An 18,440-nucleotide genomic window follows, 5' to 3' on the forward strand; every position below is an offset into this window, starting at 1 on the left:
CAGGAGCAGGCTCATGCAGTGGAGCAGGTGCAGAGTTTGCTGCCACCTGGCTGGGACAGCCATGGTGCTTCTCCTTCATTGGGCTTGAGGTCTCCAGCCTCCTGCTGGGCTGACTGAACTTGTGAAACCATCAGGAAATGGATCTGACAAAAAGTGGTTTCTGTTTGGGGTGCAGGGTAGTGGTGTTTGTCTGGTGGGTGAATGATCAAAACGTCAGAGCGATGGACCTGGTGCAGGGAGAGGACTAAACCTTGAGGTGGAGGATGGGACCAAGTGTGTTGACAAGCTGCCCTTGGAGCCTTTTGCAGCATTGCTTAGTCATAGGGATGGATGTAAATGTTGAAGAGGGAGCTTTGGTACGCCCTCCAGCCTACAGTTAGGGGAAGTTTGCGTTTCTTCTATCAGGCCGTTCTGTCAGAGTACTGAACAGATTTTTATTCTGTAAAGTCCAGATTTCACTTTTAAAATAATTTTTTTTAACATACCTTTTGTAAAGGAGCAGATGGAAGCTGCGCGCAGACTTACCAAGCAGAAGACTTTTGATCGCAGCCTCAAATCCTGGCACACCTTCAGTCTGGGTTTTGCAGGTTTTCAGTCAGGAGAGAAGCATGTTCTCAGATGGATTAGAAGGATTATTTACCCCCCCACACCTTGAAAACAGATTTCTTGTGTGCTGCCTTTACTACCCCCACCCCAGCTCTCATGAACACTGGTCTCCTTGGGACATGTTGATGAATGTGGGGCAGCCTGTGCACTGCTTTGAAGATCATGACACTACCTCTTTGTGGCTTTTCCCAGTCATTAACAGCCATCTCTGCAGCTCTGGAGGTATTTTGTCCTTGGCAAATGATTTACAAATCCTTTGCTGACACTTGTTGATCATTTTGAATTGAGAGCAGATTAATGATTGTTTCTCTAGTGGCAGTGTTGGCCTCTTAATAACAGTTATCCAGCTTTCTTATGCCTGTCTAAATATCATGTGCTCAGATGACTCCAAATGAACATATCTGGGTGGTGTGCAAATGTCTAAATATAGCAGTAATAATCTCTAGTTTTCTTCTTTTCAGTCAGCAGAAGAAATTACTGGATACACTTCTGTTTGTACAGAGTACACACTGAGATAAGTCTATGTTGACATCTGTTTCAATACGAACTTCTGATGTCTCCCTGGCTCTTTTAGAAGAGGAGAAAATATCTTTCTGTAAAAATCCCTGAACTTGTCTTTGGTCTCTGGTTGTGCGTTGGGTTTTTTGCCTGATATGCTAGAGAATTACACAGTTTTCAGCCCCTTTCCGAACTGCCAACTTACTGTTCCACTGAAGTTACTTCTGGCTCCATTCCCAGTATTTTGGGGGAACAATAGATCCTATTTTAGCCTATACAGATTTGATTGCTGTGAATAAGGTTGACAATTATCTCCTCTTGTGTCTGAGAATCCCACCAGCTGTTTTGGATGCATTTAAATTGCTGCACTGTGCTAAACTCATTTGTCACATCAGGAGCTATAATGCCAAATTTCAGACACCTGGTAATCTGTCCTTGGTCTTTATTTTAAAAATAATTTTTGCTGCATGTAATTCTGTTTCTTCCGCTTCCCCTTCAACCTTGGTTCTCTGCACTGGGTGGCATTATTAGTCATACCAAGGGACTACGATACTAAAGATAGATCGCAGAGATGCATTTTGAGGAAAATGCATTTCAAATAACAAGAAAAACCTATTGAAAGAGAAGTTGGTGGGCTTTTTTGTTGTTTTGTTTGCTTGTTTGTTTGTTTTGTGTTGTTTTCTCCCTCCACTCCTATAAACTCTGGCACCTAAGGTGGGAATCATCTGACCACATGCTGACAACCTGCTGTGTAAGTCTCTAGGCACAGTTTTATTGTCCATGAAGAGGAACAGACATTTCATGCTAATGTAAACAACTAAAATAGGTCAGATGAATCATGCCCCCAAATGTCCTCTTTCTCTTTGCTTATAAATAAAGTCTGGGTGATTAGCTCAGACTTAGCTGTCTGCACTGTAGACATCTGACTAGATCTCACCTCTGGGGACCGTACTTGTAGCAGCAGTCACATGTAGGTGACTGTAGACACTTGTAGACACCTAAGAAGATTAAAAGTACTTGGCTTCTCAATGCAGAGCCACTGCAAGTGCCAAGGTGAAGGTGCTTTGGGCTTGACTTCTCAAAGCCAAAGGCAAATCTGAGTGGATTTTCCCAAAGAAGAGACAGATCAGTATTTGGTGTCTGCAGTTGCACAGCACTAAACTGTGGTGCACCATCTGTTTTTCATTGCTAGCTTCCTAGGCTCGTAAGATAAAACTTCATAACTTTTTTTTTTCAGAAATGTTAGTTTATGCAAGACCTCTCCTCCCTATCATCTGCTATTTCTGCCTCCATATTGTCTCTTCAGTCTTGCTGTGTGGCAATATGTTGATTAGGGTTTAAAAAAAGAAATGATTTTGCTGTGCAGGTGTCCCTGTGGGATAGCACACTGACATGTGAAGGTGGAGGTTGCTTATACTGACAAAGCCAAGAGAGGGGATACTTGTGAAAGTTCACCCTTCATCTTTTGCCTGAGGTGTTGGCTCTCTTTCCAATTTTCCAAATTGTTCAACTGTTGAATTCTGCAGGGGTTTCTTTTCAGTCCACATACATCTTTGTTTAATGTTTACTTACAATCTTGTCAAGGATTAATAAGTTCAAACTTCCCATTTCTGTCACTGCCTTAGTGCATATTTTACATTTGTGCAACTGTAATTATTGTTTCTGAAAACAAGTTGTTCTTTGGTATAGCAGGATGCAGGGACACACTAATACTTTATTATTTCGTAATCCATACTTTTATAGATCTTGACATGATTTTTAATTTCCCAGTGGTTTGGAGGAATGGGAAGGGTTATGTACAAATTACTGTAGTCAATTGGTTCTGGTGTTGACTTTCTTCTTGCTCAGACCTCTCTGGGATTGTGTGTGCCTTTGATCATGCCACGCAGGATCCATCCCATCAGTGCTGCTTAGGTCTGTTCGCGCTGGGCTACCCCATCTCTTGTGGGTCTCTTCAGACACAATTGACTCCCCTTAGTTATAGCTTTTCTAAAAATAGTTGATGTTGGGCCCTGCTTACTATTTTTGTGCTAAGTATTTGCCAGTCTGTAGGTTTTCCGGTGTGCCTGGATGCGTTTGCATGTGAAGACTTGGATTGAGGTTTGATAGGAGGCAGTGGTGCTTTTGCTATAGACTTTGGAAGGAGTAAGGTTTGGAACGGAGGCAGATTTGCGGCATAAGTAGAAGGAGCAGTAGTGCTGGAGAAGCATGACCTGGTAGTAGCTGCGCTCTGCTTCTGCTCCCATTCAGGACAGAGCTGGGTCCCAGCTTGGAGCCGTTCTGTATTTCAGGCTTTACAAGGTGGCAGTGAGCAGCTCCCGCTCAGTGCCAGATCCTGTGCATGCACCAGGTAAGGCAGGTCTCTGTTGCTTTGTGCTTTGCTCCCTCTGTATTCCCATATCAACATGGTCCTGGACAACTTGCTGCAGGTGACCCTGCTTGAGCAGGGGCGTTGGACCAGATGACCTCCATAGAGGTCTCTTCCAAGCTTGACTGTTCTGTTTTCTGGTATTACACCTTCCAAAACTCCTCCTTAATCTTGCTGTGCCTCCTCTGCTCTTGGGTGAGGGCACATCTCTTCATTCCACCCCCGCTGCAAGGGCAGCAGGAGCCTGTGGAGACAATTTGCCCTTATATTCAGCCCCGGTGTCTACCCAATGCTCACGTCCATGTCATCTGAGGCACAGTGGGACTGGTTGCAGCACACCCCTACGATGTTGTGGCATACCATGGTAATAGGTGGTGTGCAGACCCCAGAGCTTGAGTACCTTCCTTCTGGACAAAGGTAACAGATGGGGCTGGAAAGGACACCCTTGTCTCCAAGCCCTGTGCATGCACACAGATGCGGTCACTTGCTCACTGCTATATGCCTGCTCTTGGGTAGAAATTTTGCGTTTGGCTGTGATTCCTCTTTTTACTGGTACTGATTTTACCAGGGTCCCTATGTTGTCTTTGGCTCCAAATTATCACTGCATTTGAAATTTTGCATCTGTGATGGCTTAACAACTGAGTAGAGATATTAAGCACTTTGATCTACAGTACATGAAAAATAGATGTTTTCAGTGATATAACATTTTAACTGAACTTTGAATAGCTTGCCTGAGAAATACCATAGATCTTTGTACATCAGTGCGTGTGTATGTGTGTATAAAATATATGTAAAAGTTCTGCAATATTTTCTTAATCCTGTTTTGCATTAAATACTGTGACTTTTCTTATACCTTAAATTTGGGAAAGCTAATTTTGGAGTTGGCTGCTACTCCCAAGCAGAATGAAGGAACACTCTACAAATGTTTTGATGGATCAAGATCTATCAAGATTAAGGTAGCTGCTGTTTTTTCTGCAGCCTTTTTTTTTTTTTTTTTAGGCTCAGTATTGCTGATATTTCATTGGCTTGCATTTAGCTTATATTTTAACAGCTTCAAAGATGAGGTCTAGGAAAGTAATCTTAATAATAGAGGTAAAAGATTGGAGTTTGAGGCACATTTCTATGGCATAGAGTCACTGTAGTATTTTTTGCACGTGACCCTTTCCTGTAGATCTGCCATTTAATGTTCTCCCAGAGGAAAAGTGATGGATGTAAAACTCCAGCAGCAGGGTGTAGTTTTTCTTTAAACTGTTCTTAAAAATTGCCAACATATGACTGGCTTTGAATTAATTTTCTACTTGTGGATTCTTGGTAATAAACTGTATGTAATATTTTCTTTTTTCTTTTTTTTCCTCCTTGCCTTGCATCTGTGTGCTTTCATGTGTACAGTTTGCTATAATGACTTTTAAAGAATAAATTAGCAGACTGACTTCTTTCAGGTATAGGGACTTCACAATACTTGCTGCAGTAGAGTGATATCGTGAATAAGGCATTAGTGCTTATCTGTGGAAATGTGTACACTCTGTCACACTTGCAAAGATTAGCCTGGGGCTAATTTAAGTTGACAGCTGTATAAAAGGGATTAGTACCATCACCCCCGAACTCTTACAGTTAACTTTTACACATGCTAAATATAAGAGATAATTTTTTTAAAGCTTGGACCAGTTTTGCATAAGCCATTTATCTTGATTTCTCTTAACCCTGAGAAAGCTGAAACTGCAGTCTACAGCATCATAGCCTAATGGTATGGGATTTGCTGAAGTACTTTAAAGACATAACTTCCTTCATTGTAAGCATGAGAGCTTTTATTTGCATATAATTGGCATTGTTCTAAGGAAGAAAGGATTTAATTTGGATGCGCTTTCAAAAGCAGAACTTTGGGAAGGAAATCGGGGGGGAGAAAGTAGCATTTTGTTTCCTTCATGCATCCTTGCCATATGTGAACACTCATTTATGAATCTACAGTATAACTAAAATACTTTTAATTCAAATCGAGCATTTGGTTTTGGGTTAGTTTTTTTTTTCTTTTTTGTATAGTTGTAGTAGTTGCTGTAGTAGTATAGTAGTATTAAGCTTGTAGGCAAAGTAGGTATTTGAGACCCAGATGCCCCTTGCTGTAGAGATTAGGGGCAGGCTGCTTCCCTGCCCTTTGACCATTTTAACTAGTGTGATTTGGGTATTTCTGTCACGTAACTGTGTGGGGACAACTGGACCTCATATTCACCAATTCTTTTTTCGATCAGGCTTGCGTGTCTACTGTGCCCTCCTTATGAGCAATGCTTGTGTTTGAGACTACCCTCAGCCTCACATGCACAAGAAGTTGTAGAGCTCATAGGAACAGGCATGGAATTGGCTACTTTCCCCCTGCATTAGAGGGAAAGGAGCAGTAGCACTTGGGTTCTTGTCTTGAATGTCAGCTCAAGGATAGATCCAAAGATGTTTCTCATCTAAAACCAGCTCAAAACCACTATCCATAGATGTACTTCTCAGTATGCAGTGAAAAGCCAAGTATTGTTCTTCAATGAACTTTCAGCATCACCCTTCAAGGCTAAGGCAGCAAAGTCACACGTGATAAAACGGCTGGGAACAAAATAAAGAACAGTCACTATCATGATGTGCATGGTATGTTTTGTTAAGGTTGAACCAGGTGCCTCAGTTTCAAGAGCTGTGGTTCCTAATGTGTAAAGTGAAGTCAAAGGACTATTCACAGGCTAATGAACCATGATGAAGTATATTCTTGTAGTAAGGTTCCTTTTTTTTTTTTTTTTCAATGCATCTTTTGGGTTTTAGTGCTTTCTGCTTCAATTTGAAGCTCTAAAGTTGTCATACTGGCCAAAACTGGTAAGCATTCTTTGCCTTATCAGTCACAAAAATCTAGAAAAATCTAGTGGTGTGTAAAAATCTCCATGTTGTTGTGCAAATATACTCATCTGAAGGCTGACTTCACCAGACTAAATATGCACTATTCACGTAAGAAGCATTATCTGAAGAACTTTTAAGGCAACTTCTTCCTGTATACCACGGAAATAAGTTCAGACCCATTTTTCCCAGAGCAGCAAAAAAGATTTCAAAAATTACCTGTTAAGGAGGAGAAGAAAAAGGTGTAAGACAGCGTGTTAGTGGAAATTGGACTAGAAGGACACTGGTCAACACCAATTTGTTTGCCCTCATGATCTTTTGATCTCTTGCTTAGTTTTTTCATCAAGTTTTGAACAGCCAGACAAAGTTCCTTTAAATGGGACGATGAGCAGTCTGACCTGGCACTCTCTGCAACATCACTGTGCATCGTGGGAAAGAAATGGTTCTCTTACAGCATCAAGTTCATCTTTGCTTTTGCAACCTCTTCTCACCCATGCTGATAGCCAGTACAGAAGGAGTTAGGGAGGAGAATTTGACAATTAATTTTGCCAGCTGTGGCAGAGATTGCTCAGCTCTGAAGTGAGATCATGCTTAACCACATTTGTGTCCCACCGGTCTAGCTCAGCATCTGCTCTGGCTCACCGTCCATTGCTTTTCTCATGTAATACCTGCATGCTAATTACCAAAGAGCTGCTTATCCCTGTGTAGCAATCACGGAGCTTGCTCCGTTACTGTGGCCTACAGCTGTCTTGTTCCTTTTAGTCACTTAGTATTTAATCTTTTTTGGACAGCGTAGCTGGGTGAAATGCCCCGCAATACCATTTTGGGAAGTGCATACAAATAGAATCAGAGTGGACTTCCCTTCCAAGATGCATCACCTTCAGTCCAAAGACAAGATGCGTTACTGGTTTATGTTCATTTACACTGAACTTGTGGCAGAAATTTTTAGAACTTTTTTCTTGTATCATTTTTGACTTCTTTAATGTATTTTAAATTTCCAGCATAAATGGCATTCTACTTTTGGATCTTACCTATTTTAATCCCATATATAGTCCTTATCAGGTTTGGAAGGTGCAGCAGCCTCTAGCTGGGTCCTAAAGTGGACTTGGACCAGTATACCAGTGTGGTTGCTGATATGAGAACCTGCATTTTCACACTGGAGCATTGCAATACTTGTCTTCATGGCTAAACATTTGCTTCCTCCTTGGTTGTTGAAATGAAGGTTTTATTCAGCCCCATGGGTTTAGAGAACTGATTCAGAGATGGCCTCAGTTTCTGCCCACAGTGGACAATACTAGTGGGTGTTTTGGTTTTGATGTGAGCAATATCACACTTAGAGTAATGAATGAATGGAACTGTTTAGTCTGCTTGAAAAGCTGCCTTTCATCTGCGGGAGGAGGTGAACAGCTAGGAGGAAATCTCTTTCAAGTTGCTTCCCGGTGCAGAAATAAATCTTGTGTGGGTGGAGGTGGGGAAACAGCCACCTACCTGGAAATCGAAGACTATAAATGAGATGTCACAGAAAAAGGCAGTGGCATCCACTCACATACAATTCCGGGGGGGGGGGTGGGGGAGAGAAGAAAAGCCAGCAATACTTGTATAAAAAGATTTTTTTTTTATGGTATCTTTAATTTCAAGAGTCTTAGATGATTATTACACAAAGCTGTAGGAACATATTGTCTGTTGTTTACAGGTATGCTGTTAATTCATGTGTGTTACTTCTGTATTATTAGTTGGTCTGGATGCAAGCTGGTGTCATAGTCACGGTTGCTGTACCACAGCTGGAATGAGGAGGGAGGCTGGCTGTAGCTCCTGTGAGCGGCTGGAGCCTGCCAGGCTGAGGGAGGAGAAGGGCTCTGTGCTGCCTGATGATTTGATTTATTCAGTGTCAAAACAACTACAGGTGCCCACTGCTACTCTGAACCCCCAGCCTTAAATGGAAAATAGCAATAAACCACAAACTGCCCATGGATATATCTGCTTTTGTCTGCCTCCTTTTTCCTAAGCCTTAAGGAGGAGATGAAAAGCTTTTGCATTTTCCTGGGGGTTAACAAGTTGAAGATTTTTGTAGATCAAGTGAGCCACGTTTCCACAAATAAAGACATCTTGCAGGACATCGTGCAAGCAACTCTCCTTCACCTCAGCTAATGGACTCTGGTTTAGTTTTCTGTTGTGGGCTGAATTTTCATCCAAGCACGTAAGGGCAACTACATAGGGGTGGGCTCTTTGTGGTTGGGGGCGGGGGGCAGGGCATGGTTAGGGCAGGACATTTTGTTATTATCCTTTTTTCACCTTGTGAACAGCAGGAAGGTTGATAGTACTTTTATTTCAGAACTTTCCATATGCCAGAATTGCAGAAAGTCACTTTTATCCACAGTAAATAAAGAACCTCAGCAGCAGCCCTTGGTTCTCATCATTTAATTATTGTGATTGCTGAACACAGCCAGTATCTCCTAGAAAAAGAATTGTTTACTTTCCCAATGAGTGGTATTACCCTTTGATACTGTAGTAACCTGAAAATGGATAATGGAGAAACAAGGAGCATGTTCAAAGTTGTGTAGTTTAACAAATGTTTAAGATTATATGCTAATTAGATAAATGATAGAGTTAGAAGATTTCCTTCGGGAAGAAAAATAAAAGACATATGAGAAAAATTTTGTTTTGGTGATTGAACTTTTTTTTTTAAAAATTCTATTTTTTGAACAGCAGGGATTATTTTGAGGCAGATAATTTGTTTGCAGGGCTTTTCTTAACATATTTTTAATATCTTATGGGACTTTCAGCTTTTGTTCGAGTAGAGCTGCAGTCTTTGCTTATCTTTACGTTCACAGAGAAAAGCATTTGACAGCATCTTTTTGTAAGAGATCTAACTGAGAAGGCAGCAACTTGGGACCATCAGCTGGTCTTTTAGTTACAGCTTTGCTTTCTGGTGCTTTATCAGAAGTGGCTGGGTCCCTTGCAAGCTGTTTTTGTGTTCTTTCACTCAGGCTCTTCCACTTTCAGCTGACCTTTCCTGCCAGGATGGCTTCCTGCCTTGCATGGCTGCTTCCTCACTGATAAATGCAAGTTGATGCATCTCCCCCTTTCTCTGCAGCACTTTCTTTTAGAAACATTTGTAGGTATTTTGATGTTCTAGTGTCAGACCCTGTGGGCTGCACAGATAACACGCACAGCCTCAGCCTTAACCTATAGGGTACAATCATAGGCCGCTCAGACCTTTGCTCTGGAAATGCTTGTATAGGATGTTTTGACTTTCGCAACAGGTCTTAAAACAGAGGTGGAATTGGGAATGCTCTCCACTACTGCAGAGAGGAACTGTGCCTTGGTTGGGGAGAAGCAGATAGGATTTAGGGTGTCTGGCCATGGTTGCAGGTCATTGCTAGTTACTCCACAGCTCAACTAAACTGACTGGGTAGGCCGGGCTCCCTGCTTACAGGTTTTATTTCTTAGCTCGGGCAGATCTACAGTGTATGTGCAACCAATTCCGATGCTTCTCCTGATGCAACACAACTCCCCAAGCTCCTGTAGCTCTCTTAGTCCTTAAATTTCCAAAAGCATTTTTTGTGCACGCTGCTCTTGTCATGCATCATTCAGAATTTCTGCTAAGCTCTTTGCCTTTACCTGTTATTTTTATACAGGTGTTGCATACAAAATGTTGCTAGACTTCTGAGTTTAAAAAATGCAAATACTTGAACAACTACTGTATTTTTTTTCAGGTTGAGATAGACCAGCGTAAAACTCTCCTCCTACAGGACAGCTTGAAACTTTTGCTGAAGCAAATACAACTTAATGTAATCTCAACAAGCATGATATAGGGAGGAGTAAAACAGCTGAAAAGTGTGTCTACTGATATCAACATGAAAGAGAGAGCTGAATAGAAATGTCTCAAAAGACTTGAGTTGGTTTTTGTCACGAAACTGTTCATCTGGTCTGTTTTGGTTCTTTTAAGATAAACTCTAGGATTTTGTAATCAGTGACCTCAGCACAGGAGTTTGAGCTCTGCTTGTTGAATGTAGAAGCACAGCGTGACCTACATTTCCATTCAGTTGGATGGGATTTGGGGTCTCGCGAGATACCAGCAGAATGCTAATTGTGAGCCAAACAAACTAGCCGTCTCCTATCTGGAGGATTTGCTTTCAGCTGAGGACATGTCAGAGATTAGTCTCGTAAAGTACTGAAGTGTCCATCAAGGTTGATACAAGTACCTCTTCAAACGTGACCAAAGCCCACCACCTCATTGTGCAGGCTTCAGGAAGCTCCTGTTTGCAAAGTAGGATGCATTTTCACTAGCACTGCTATACCGTGAACTAAAGCTCAGGATTATTTGGCTATTACTGAGCAATGTGCATTTGACACAAATGTAAAAAGAGGAGCTTCTAATCCAAATTCGATACGTTAATTTGGGTTGAATTCATAAAACATTGGATAGGAGATAAATGGATAATGGGGGAGAAAAGGGAAGGGATGGAAAGGCGTTGATCATGATTAGGTCTAATCAGACAGTTCCTTGAGAAATTATGGGGAGAGAAAACAAAAGCAAGAATTCCCTTGAAAATATGTCTCTGAGTAAAAGCCAGAGAATTATATAGGCCTCAGTCTTTTTTTTTAATTCCTTTTTCTCTACATTTTATTATTATTATTATTATTTGCATCCATGATAAAATGGAAGTGAGGACAACTGTCTGATTGGAAGGATTTTTTGGTGGGGGAGAGCTTTTTCTTTATGAAGTGTGAGAAGGCAGTGCTTTATCTCTGTTTGTTCACTTTACTGGAGGATAACTTTTCAAGGCAAACAGAAAAAGAGATATGAAGGGGAACTGAAAATCTTAGGAAGCTGAGGCACTTCCTCTGTGGAAGGAGGGGGATGGTAGATTTTCCATAAAAATTTTCAGAGGTCTAATTAAGAGTTACCTTTTGGGGATATGAACATCTTGTTAATTCTGCTTTTTTATTTGTATAAACAGCTTAGATATGGGTTTTGTCCTGATAAGTTACAGTATGGGAGAGCAAGGAGAAAAGACAACAGTAAAATCAGCGTTGGAAAGCTGGTTGAAAGAATTACTTTGAGGAGGAATTTCAGAAACTGCAGACAGAAATGGATTTCAAAAGGCGGCAAAGACAGAGATGTTTGAAGCTGAGTAGAAGCTGTCACCAGCTTCTGTGCTAGGCATCAGGCACCAACACATAGCTTTGAGATTGAAAATCACAGGGCTTCCCTGCAGCCCTTTTCCAAAGTTTACCCATGAGATGGGATGTGAGAGTAGAAGAGTGCCAGTATCAGGAGAGGGGCAGCTTTTGGCATCTAGACCCTGTGTTACCTGGTAGCACCCATAAGCACTGTTTTGACATTATGATTAGTTCAAGTCTTCAGAAGGATTGCCAAAATAAACTTAGTCCTACGCTGGAGAGAGGAAAACTGGAGCTGTGGGAGATAAAGTGAAATTCTGGGAGGGAACATACTGTTCATAGCCCCCCCTCCGCCTCAATACACTGACACCCCAACCCCCATGTCTTCTCAGTATTCAGTCTTGCCAGGTTCCTTTTGACCATATCCTCTTCTAGCAAGATGCTTGGTACGCAGGTTCAACTCCAGGCATTTCACAGTACCTGACTGCCAAGCTAGTCTGTTAGGTCACTTCGTTCTCATAGCCTTTCTAATATATTCAGTGCCTTGACAGATTTTCTTGGCAAGAGCTTTATAAAATGATACTGTATTGTGCATAATTTAACATGCCATTAAATATCAGAACATCTCCTACCGTTCCAGTCCTGAAAGTCCATCACTAAGCTTTGAAACCAGAGCAGCTCCAATACTTGAGTGATTTTTGTAAGGAATGATAAGTGGTAAGGAAGGTAGTGATTTTTGTAAGGAGTTGCTTTTGTCTCTATTTGTCTTCTGCTTTTTTTTTTTTTTTTTTTAGAATGGGCTTGCAAACAGCTAGCAGCAGCGGCGGGGAGACTGGTCAACTAAACTGAATATTAATTAGCTCTTCATATAATAAATCTACAGTTTCTGTGCTGCTGCAATATTTTAATCATGCTTGTAGCGTCTCACACTAAAGAGGCATTGGTCAGCTGACTTAAATTCTTTGGTATTTGTGCCCCCCCCGCCCGAACGTATGCTTCCATTTCCCCCAATATGTCAAGAAAATGTCAAGTTTTCAGACTACGAGCTTATTGCATCTCAGTGTTTGATCTCCAGTTGCTGAAAGGTTAAGCTCTACAGGGGGTGAGTGGTTAAACTGCTCCCAGGTGCCTTGCAACTAGATGTTCCTTCATCTCTGCTCTCTGCGTGTTTCGCAAAATAATTTTACCCACAGTTGGTGTTTATTTACAAGAAGTACTTGTAAACAACTGGTGGTATTGTGCATACAGATGTCAGACTGCAGTGTGTGACATTCAGCACTGTAAGAAAACTTCCCAGTTCTGAAAGCAGTTAATTGTAGTGGGTACACATTTTCTTAGAAGATGGCTGTTTTTTCTAATCAGAGGCAGGAACACTCATTTGTGTGTCACAGTATCATGTTGCTCATAGAAAATCAAAAGAATCCATTACCTTTAAGCAAGGCTGACACAGAATTGACATTTCGGCAAGAGCAGGCAAGCTGGGGCAGTCCCCTGCAGGCCTTCCTTCAGTTTCTGTTTTTGTTTCAACAACCTTTAGCAAGTGTTTTCCTGTTATGTAAAATTTTACTGTAATGAAAACATTAGAGATCAAGAAGTCAGGTATGTCTTGAACTTGCCATCAGGATTATGATGTGCCTTCAAGCTGGTTTACTTTCTGGGGAGGCAGTGGTTGTTTTTAAAGACATCATGTGCCTGATGTGAAACTTGGTGTTCGTCCAGTCATGGAAATGCTGTCTCTGACCGGTGGCCAACTTGTTTGGTGACTCAAACCTCATAGTAAAGAGGAATGGTTAGGTAGTGTTTGTGGAAGAAGACACACTTGCATCAAAGTGGCAATGTCCTTGCTTGGTTGGAACAAGATGTGGTCCTGGCTTGCACAGGTTTTCCCTGTGTGAGCCCAGAGCTGTCAAAGCATGTGTCTTACTGAACACAGTGTCAACTGATGCAAAATTAGTCAGGTTGTGGTAAGGTAGAAAGTGAAAAACATGTTTGAACTTGGCTATTCTGAGACGGATGATAGTAACCACAGTATCTTGGATAATGCAAACTTCTGATTAGGGTTTTTAAATGGTGGTTGTGGGATGGAAGGAAGATGAGCAGTTGTGGTGCAAGTCTCAGGGTACCCTTAGCTGTCCAAAACTTGTACTGAGCTCTTAGTGCTGTTTTCTGCATGCCTGCAGCTCTTGCTGCAAATCTTCTGCTCTCTGCGCTGCGGGTGGGAGAGAGGTGTGAGGTTTTGAGGGTTTTTTGAACGGGGAGAGGGGGGCTATGTTGTTCTGCAGTGCTAGAGGGGTGTATTTAGTATGCATCATTCTGTGTTGCTATGGTACAAGCAAGCTTGACTTGCATGTTGGAATACAAGGCAAAGCATTCCCTTTGTATTTCTGTCACAGCATTTCTCATATATGCCCTTTAAACAGACCAATAGCAGTTGCATATTTTTCTGTGCCTTTAGCAGTAACAGCTTTTTAGATTTATAGCAGGTATTTTTTGTTTGTGTACGACTAAGAACTTGACAGACTGTACGCCCTTAGCCAACAGATTGATTATTCACCGTAGCAAGAGAGGCTGGCAGGTACAAAAGCAACTTGGGATCTCATGTTTCAGTTAAGAGGTGTAATTGTTATCAGCTTTGACCATCAAGTAGCCCCTTTAAAGGAAATTATGGTATGCCTAAGGGTAAAATATGCTCATGATACCATTAGTTCTTATTCACATAGTTCTGTGAAAAATGCTTGTTATGCCTTGTGTAGGTGTATGGAAACAAAAAAGTATGCGTGTGTATGTATGTGTATGTACGTGCATAAGAAAGTCAGGTATTTTAATTAAGTTGCTATTTGCAATACTTCTGGGCTGTATATCTTGAGTCATGTATAAGATACAGATAGAGGCTTCTGTGGTTTGCTAACTTGGACACATCCCTTGTTTTCTTTTTTTGTTTTGTTTTTTCTTAGGGTAATAAATGCAGGGAAAAGCACGCACAACGAAGATCAAGCCAGCTGTGAAGTCCTCTTTGTTAAGAAGAAAGCTGGAGGCGCTAATTCTACACCAAACAAGAACTCTTCAACAAAACGGAGGTCGTCGCTGCCCAATGGAGAGGGTCTCCAGCTGAAAGAAAACTCGGTAAGCAGAATGTAACTTGTCAGTGGAGAAGTACAAAATAAATGTAAAAGGATGAGGCAATGTGACACTAAAAGATATTTACTGTTTCATGTATTTTCAGTTACCGCTTATTAATTATCTCTGCTCAAATACAGAACACAACTATATTTTTCTTAGCTCTACTACATGATTTTTGATTTCTTGTATTGAAAAATGCTCCTAGCATCTAGGACATTTTAGTGTAAAGATGGGGAGGGGAATACTCCTTGGATTTTCCTTTTTGTTTCATTTCTGAAAATATAATCCCGAGAAATTTACTGCTGGAGAATACTGTGAGTTTAATGGCTGTGGTTGACTTGTCCAGTGATGGTCACTGCAAGCATAGCAGTATCATGGTTTATACAGTCATACGATTTTGTTAAGATTTAGACAGTCATTTGGGTTCTTTTCACTGAAGCAGTATTGTGTGTAGCAAAGTTGGTTTACACAGGTAGAGTAAGGTCATCCAGCACACTGAATTCAGTGATTTTTGTGGACTATGGCTGCTGTCCGTGTGGAGAGTGATGTACGTTGTGCACTTGTCTACTGACAATCATCTGCTATTCTTCATCTGTCCTGTTTCCTGACTGGCTAATTACTTCATCTGCTCTTTAAGCATGAGCTCAGGCTCCAGCAATGATTGATAGTTTGTGTTAGATTCAGACATTTAGCTATGTACACTAAGTGCCCTGTCTGAATGTTGGAGTCAGACAATGTGAATATGCAGTCTTTCTGCTGCTGGGAGAATGCAAGTTCTCCCTAAGTGATAATTAGTCTTTCTGTGGACTATAAGTACCCTTTTTTGTTGTTGTTGGTTTTGTTTTAAACCAGGTCATGATTAGCAGTCTGCTTCAGTCTCTCTCCCAAAACCCCATGGCTTGGTACGCCTGATGGCTGCAGGGGTCACTGGGGACCTGAGCAACAAGCATTCCTCTTGCACTTTGTCTCTCCCCACCTCTTGCTCCTCCTGTTCTGTTTCGTGTTTCATTATTGCTGCAGTTTTTTTCAGACTGTGACAGATTTTCCAGGTTTGCAAATAGCCCTGTGCTTTCCTCTTTCATATCTTTCCTTAAATCCCATGTCCCCATTCCTGTGTCCTGATACTCCTCATTGTATTCAGACAGTCATGATTTTTTTTCAAGTACATATTTGCACAATCCTGGATAAAGAATTGTGCTCTGTACTTACTGGAACTGACTTCTGCGTACAGTCATGCAAGGTGAATCAGAATTTCTTTTAATACTGTGTGTTTTAAAACGTCTTTCCTAGAAAGTCCATGTAATGCTCTGCTATTGGCTCATCCAGACTCTTGGTTCCATGCATCACAAGAAGCGTGACCAGCAGGTCGAGGGAGATGACTCTCCCCCTCTACTCCACTCTTATGAGACCCCACCTGCAGTGCTGCGTCCAGCTCTGGCGCTCCCACCACAAAAAAGACAAGGACCTTCTCGAGCAGGTCCAGAGGAGGGCCATGAAGATGATCAGCAGGCTGGAGCACCTCCCCTATGAGGACAGGCTGAGAGAGTTGAGGTTGTTCAGCCTGAAGAAGAGAAGGCTCAGGGGAGACCTTATAGCAGCCTTCCTGTACTTAAAGGGGGGCTACAGAAAAGGTGCGGAGGGACTCTTTATCAGGGGGTCTAGTGGTAGGACAAGAGGTTATGGCTTTAAACTGGAAGAGGGTAGATTTAGATTAGATATTAGGAAGAAGTTCTTCACTGTGAGGGTGGTGAGACACTGGAACAGGTTGCCCAGAGAAGCTGTGGCTGCCCCCTCCCTGGCAGTGTTCAAGGCCAGGCTGGATGGGGCTTTGAGCAACCTGGTCTAGTAGAAGGTGTCCCTGCCTACGGCAGGGAGGTTGGAACTAGATGATCTTTAAGGTTCCTTCAAACCCAAACGATTCTGTGATTCTGTGATTTAATTTTGTATACAAAAAATTGATTATGTTTAATGAAGCAAGCATTTGGGCACAGTACTTGTTGGTGTATATAAAACATATCAAGATAAGCAACAATGTGCTTGGTCCAGGTGGTGGGTTTGTTTGACACAAACAGCATCACTATGTCATGCATGCATCACACTGCAGAGACCCCTATGCAGATACCAGCCTGAGCAGACAGATCTTGGTGCTGTGCAGAGGTACTAGTTTTGGTCTAACACCACATTTAAGTTCGAGGCCTACCATGTGAGATACTCTGCATCTGGGATGTGAGTGAATGTAGCTGTACTGAATTTGCCCATGTTTTCATATTTTTGGGGTGTGGATCGGACATAAAAAGCTTTGTAGCATTGTTTCACAAAGTCCAGTGAACTTCCAGCTTTGAGTAGTATGAAATGCTTCTCAAGAGCAAAAGGCACACTATGTTATGTATACTATACTGCATGGTTAATCATCTTCCTCAGAAGGAACTGTTTTCCAAACACTACATAGTTAATATATTTAGATTGCATTAAAAATACAGGGATATAAAACTATTTCATTATTGGAAAGGTGTCTTAAGTAGCCTTGTCGGTATCCATCACTGTGGTCATCAATACTGTTATGGTGTTATCATGGTAGGGTCTATAAACTGACTGCATATTTTTGAAAGCTATTCTTTTTATTCATTTTAGACTTGATGATTGTCAGCGTCGTTAGATATGCAGTTACCCTGTGTTATGCAAAATACCTCACAGAATTTTCTGATTTCTCTTCCTCTCTTCACTAGTTTATTTCCTACTTTCTAGCTTTCATCTCGATTTTGTAATAAACAGCCACTCCCTTTCAAGCTTCTTGAGAAACATTTTTATTTAAAATCTTCTGTTCTTTGTTCTATTTCTGACATATTTTGACCAGAAATGAGCATAATGTCTGAAGTGAGGAGCCAGCTGATCCGTATAATACAGTATACTGTTTTCATGCTGCTTGTTATTGTATTCTTTATATGTTCTCTTTTTATCTACAGATTTACTTCTGTTTTCTACGTGACACTTGAATGAGTGCTATAGCACTCATTATTTAGCTGTGTAAAACATATTCTACCATGTTACTAGACCACAGCTTGTGAATTTAAATTTGTAATGTATTTTCCCAAAACAGGCAGCATATTTCTGGAGAAAGTTTTCTACTAGAGGGCAGTCTTACACTAGCAATTAGTAGTATTTTTTCCTTGGTACATTTTTTTGCTAGTAGAATATATCCAAAAAGGAAAAAAAAAAAAAAGATGTGCACATTTCTATAGTGTCATATTTTTATGTTTTTATGTTTTTGCACTGTGAAGTATAATACTGTGGTTTGCCCTCACATAGCATTGGTAGCAAGTATTTTTTTAAGGAGTATATTAGTTTGCTGTTAAATGTGATGAGGCTGCAACTTATTCTGTATCAATAGCATGTAGAAGTACCAGCTTGAGACACTCCAGCGAATGGTGTAATATCATCCCAGCAAGCATTTAGTAAGGAAGCCAGAGGCTGAATACTGTAAATTCCTCGTAGGGAAATCCTACCATAACACACGATCTGAAATTGTCTCCAAGAGGTGAAGGACCTTGTAGAAGGAAGAAAAGGTGAGGGAAGCAGTTTATTGAGTATTTGTCCAATGAAAAGAAAGATTTCTTATGTTCTTGTTTAGTTTTTTTAAGTGTGGAGCACAAAGGAAATAGGAACTGGAACTTAAACTATCTCTTGATTTAAGAGAGTCCATTTCATCGTCCTCAGATTTTTCTGGTTTTCCACAGAATCTGTGAGAAGGCCACATGCCATCTGTGTTTTACTCTGCTTTCTGGGAAGTTTATGAAACTTAAATGGCAGCTGCATCTGAGGTTGTGTGATTATTGTTGTTTAATGCTGACCGCATCAATGCAGC

The 18,440-nt window shown here is 41.2% G+C and overlaps 1 protein-coding gene across 1 annotated transcript in view; it reads left to right on the plus strand.

Moving 5' to 3' along the window:
• The window catches only part of PPM1H (protein phosphatase, Mg2+/Mn2+ dependent 1H), a 139,207-nt gene that overhangs the window by 54,360 nt on the left and 66,407 nt on the right, over window positions 1–18,440 (plus strand). The window contains exon 2 of the mRNA XM_086472329.1: window positions 14,413–14,581. Coding sequence (XP_086328455.1) covers window positions 14,413–14,581 — 169 coding nt within the window. The remainder of the gene's footprint in view (window positions 1–14,412; window positions 14,582–18,440) is intronic.

The sequence above is a fragment of the Leptosomus discolor genome, chromosome 1 (assembly GCF_034619465.1).
Source record: "Leptosomus discolor isolate bLepDis1 chromosome 1, bLepDis1.hap2, whole genome shotgun sequence".
In the NCBI taxonomy this organism is placed as follows: Eukaryota; Metazoa; Chordata; class Aves; order Leptosomiformes; family Leptosomidae; genus Leptosomus; species Leptosomus discolor.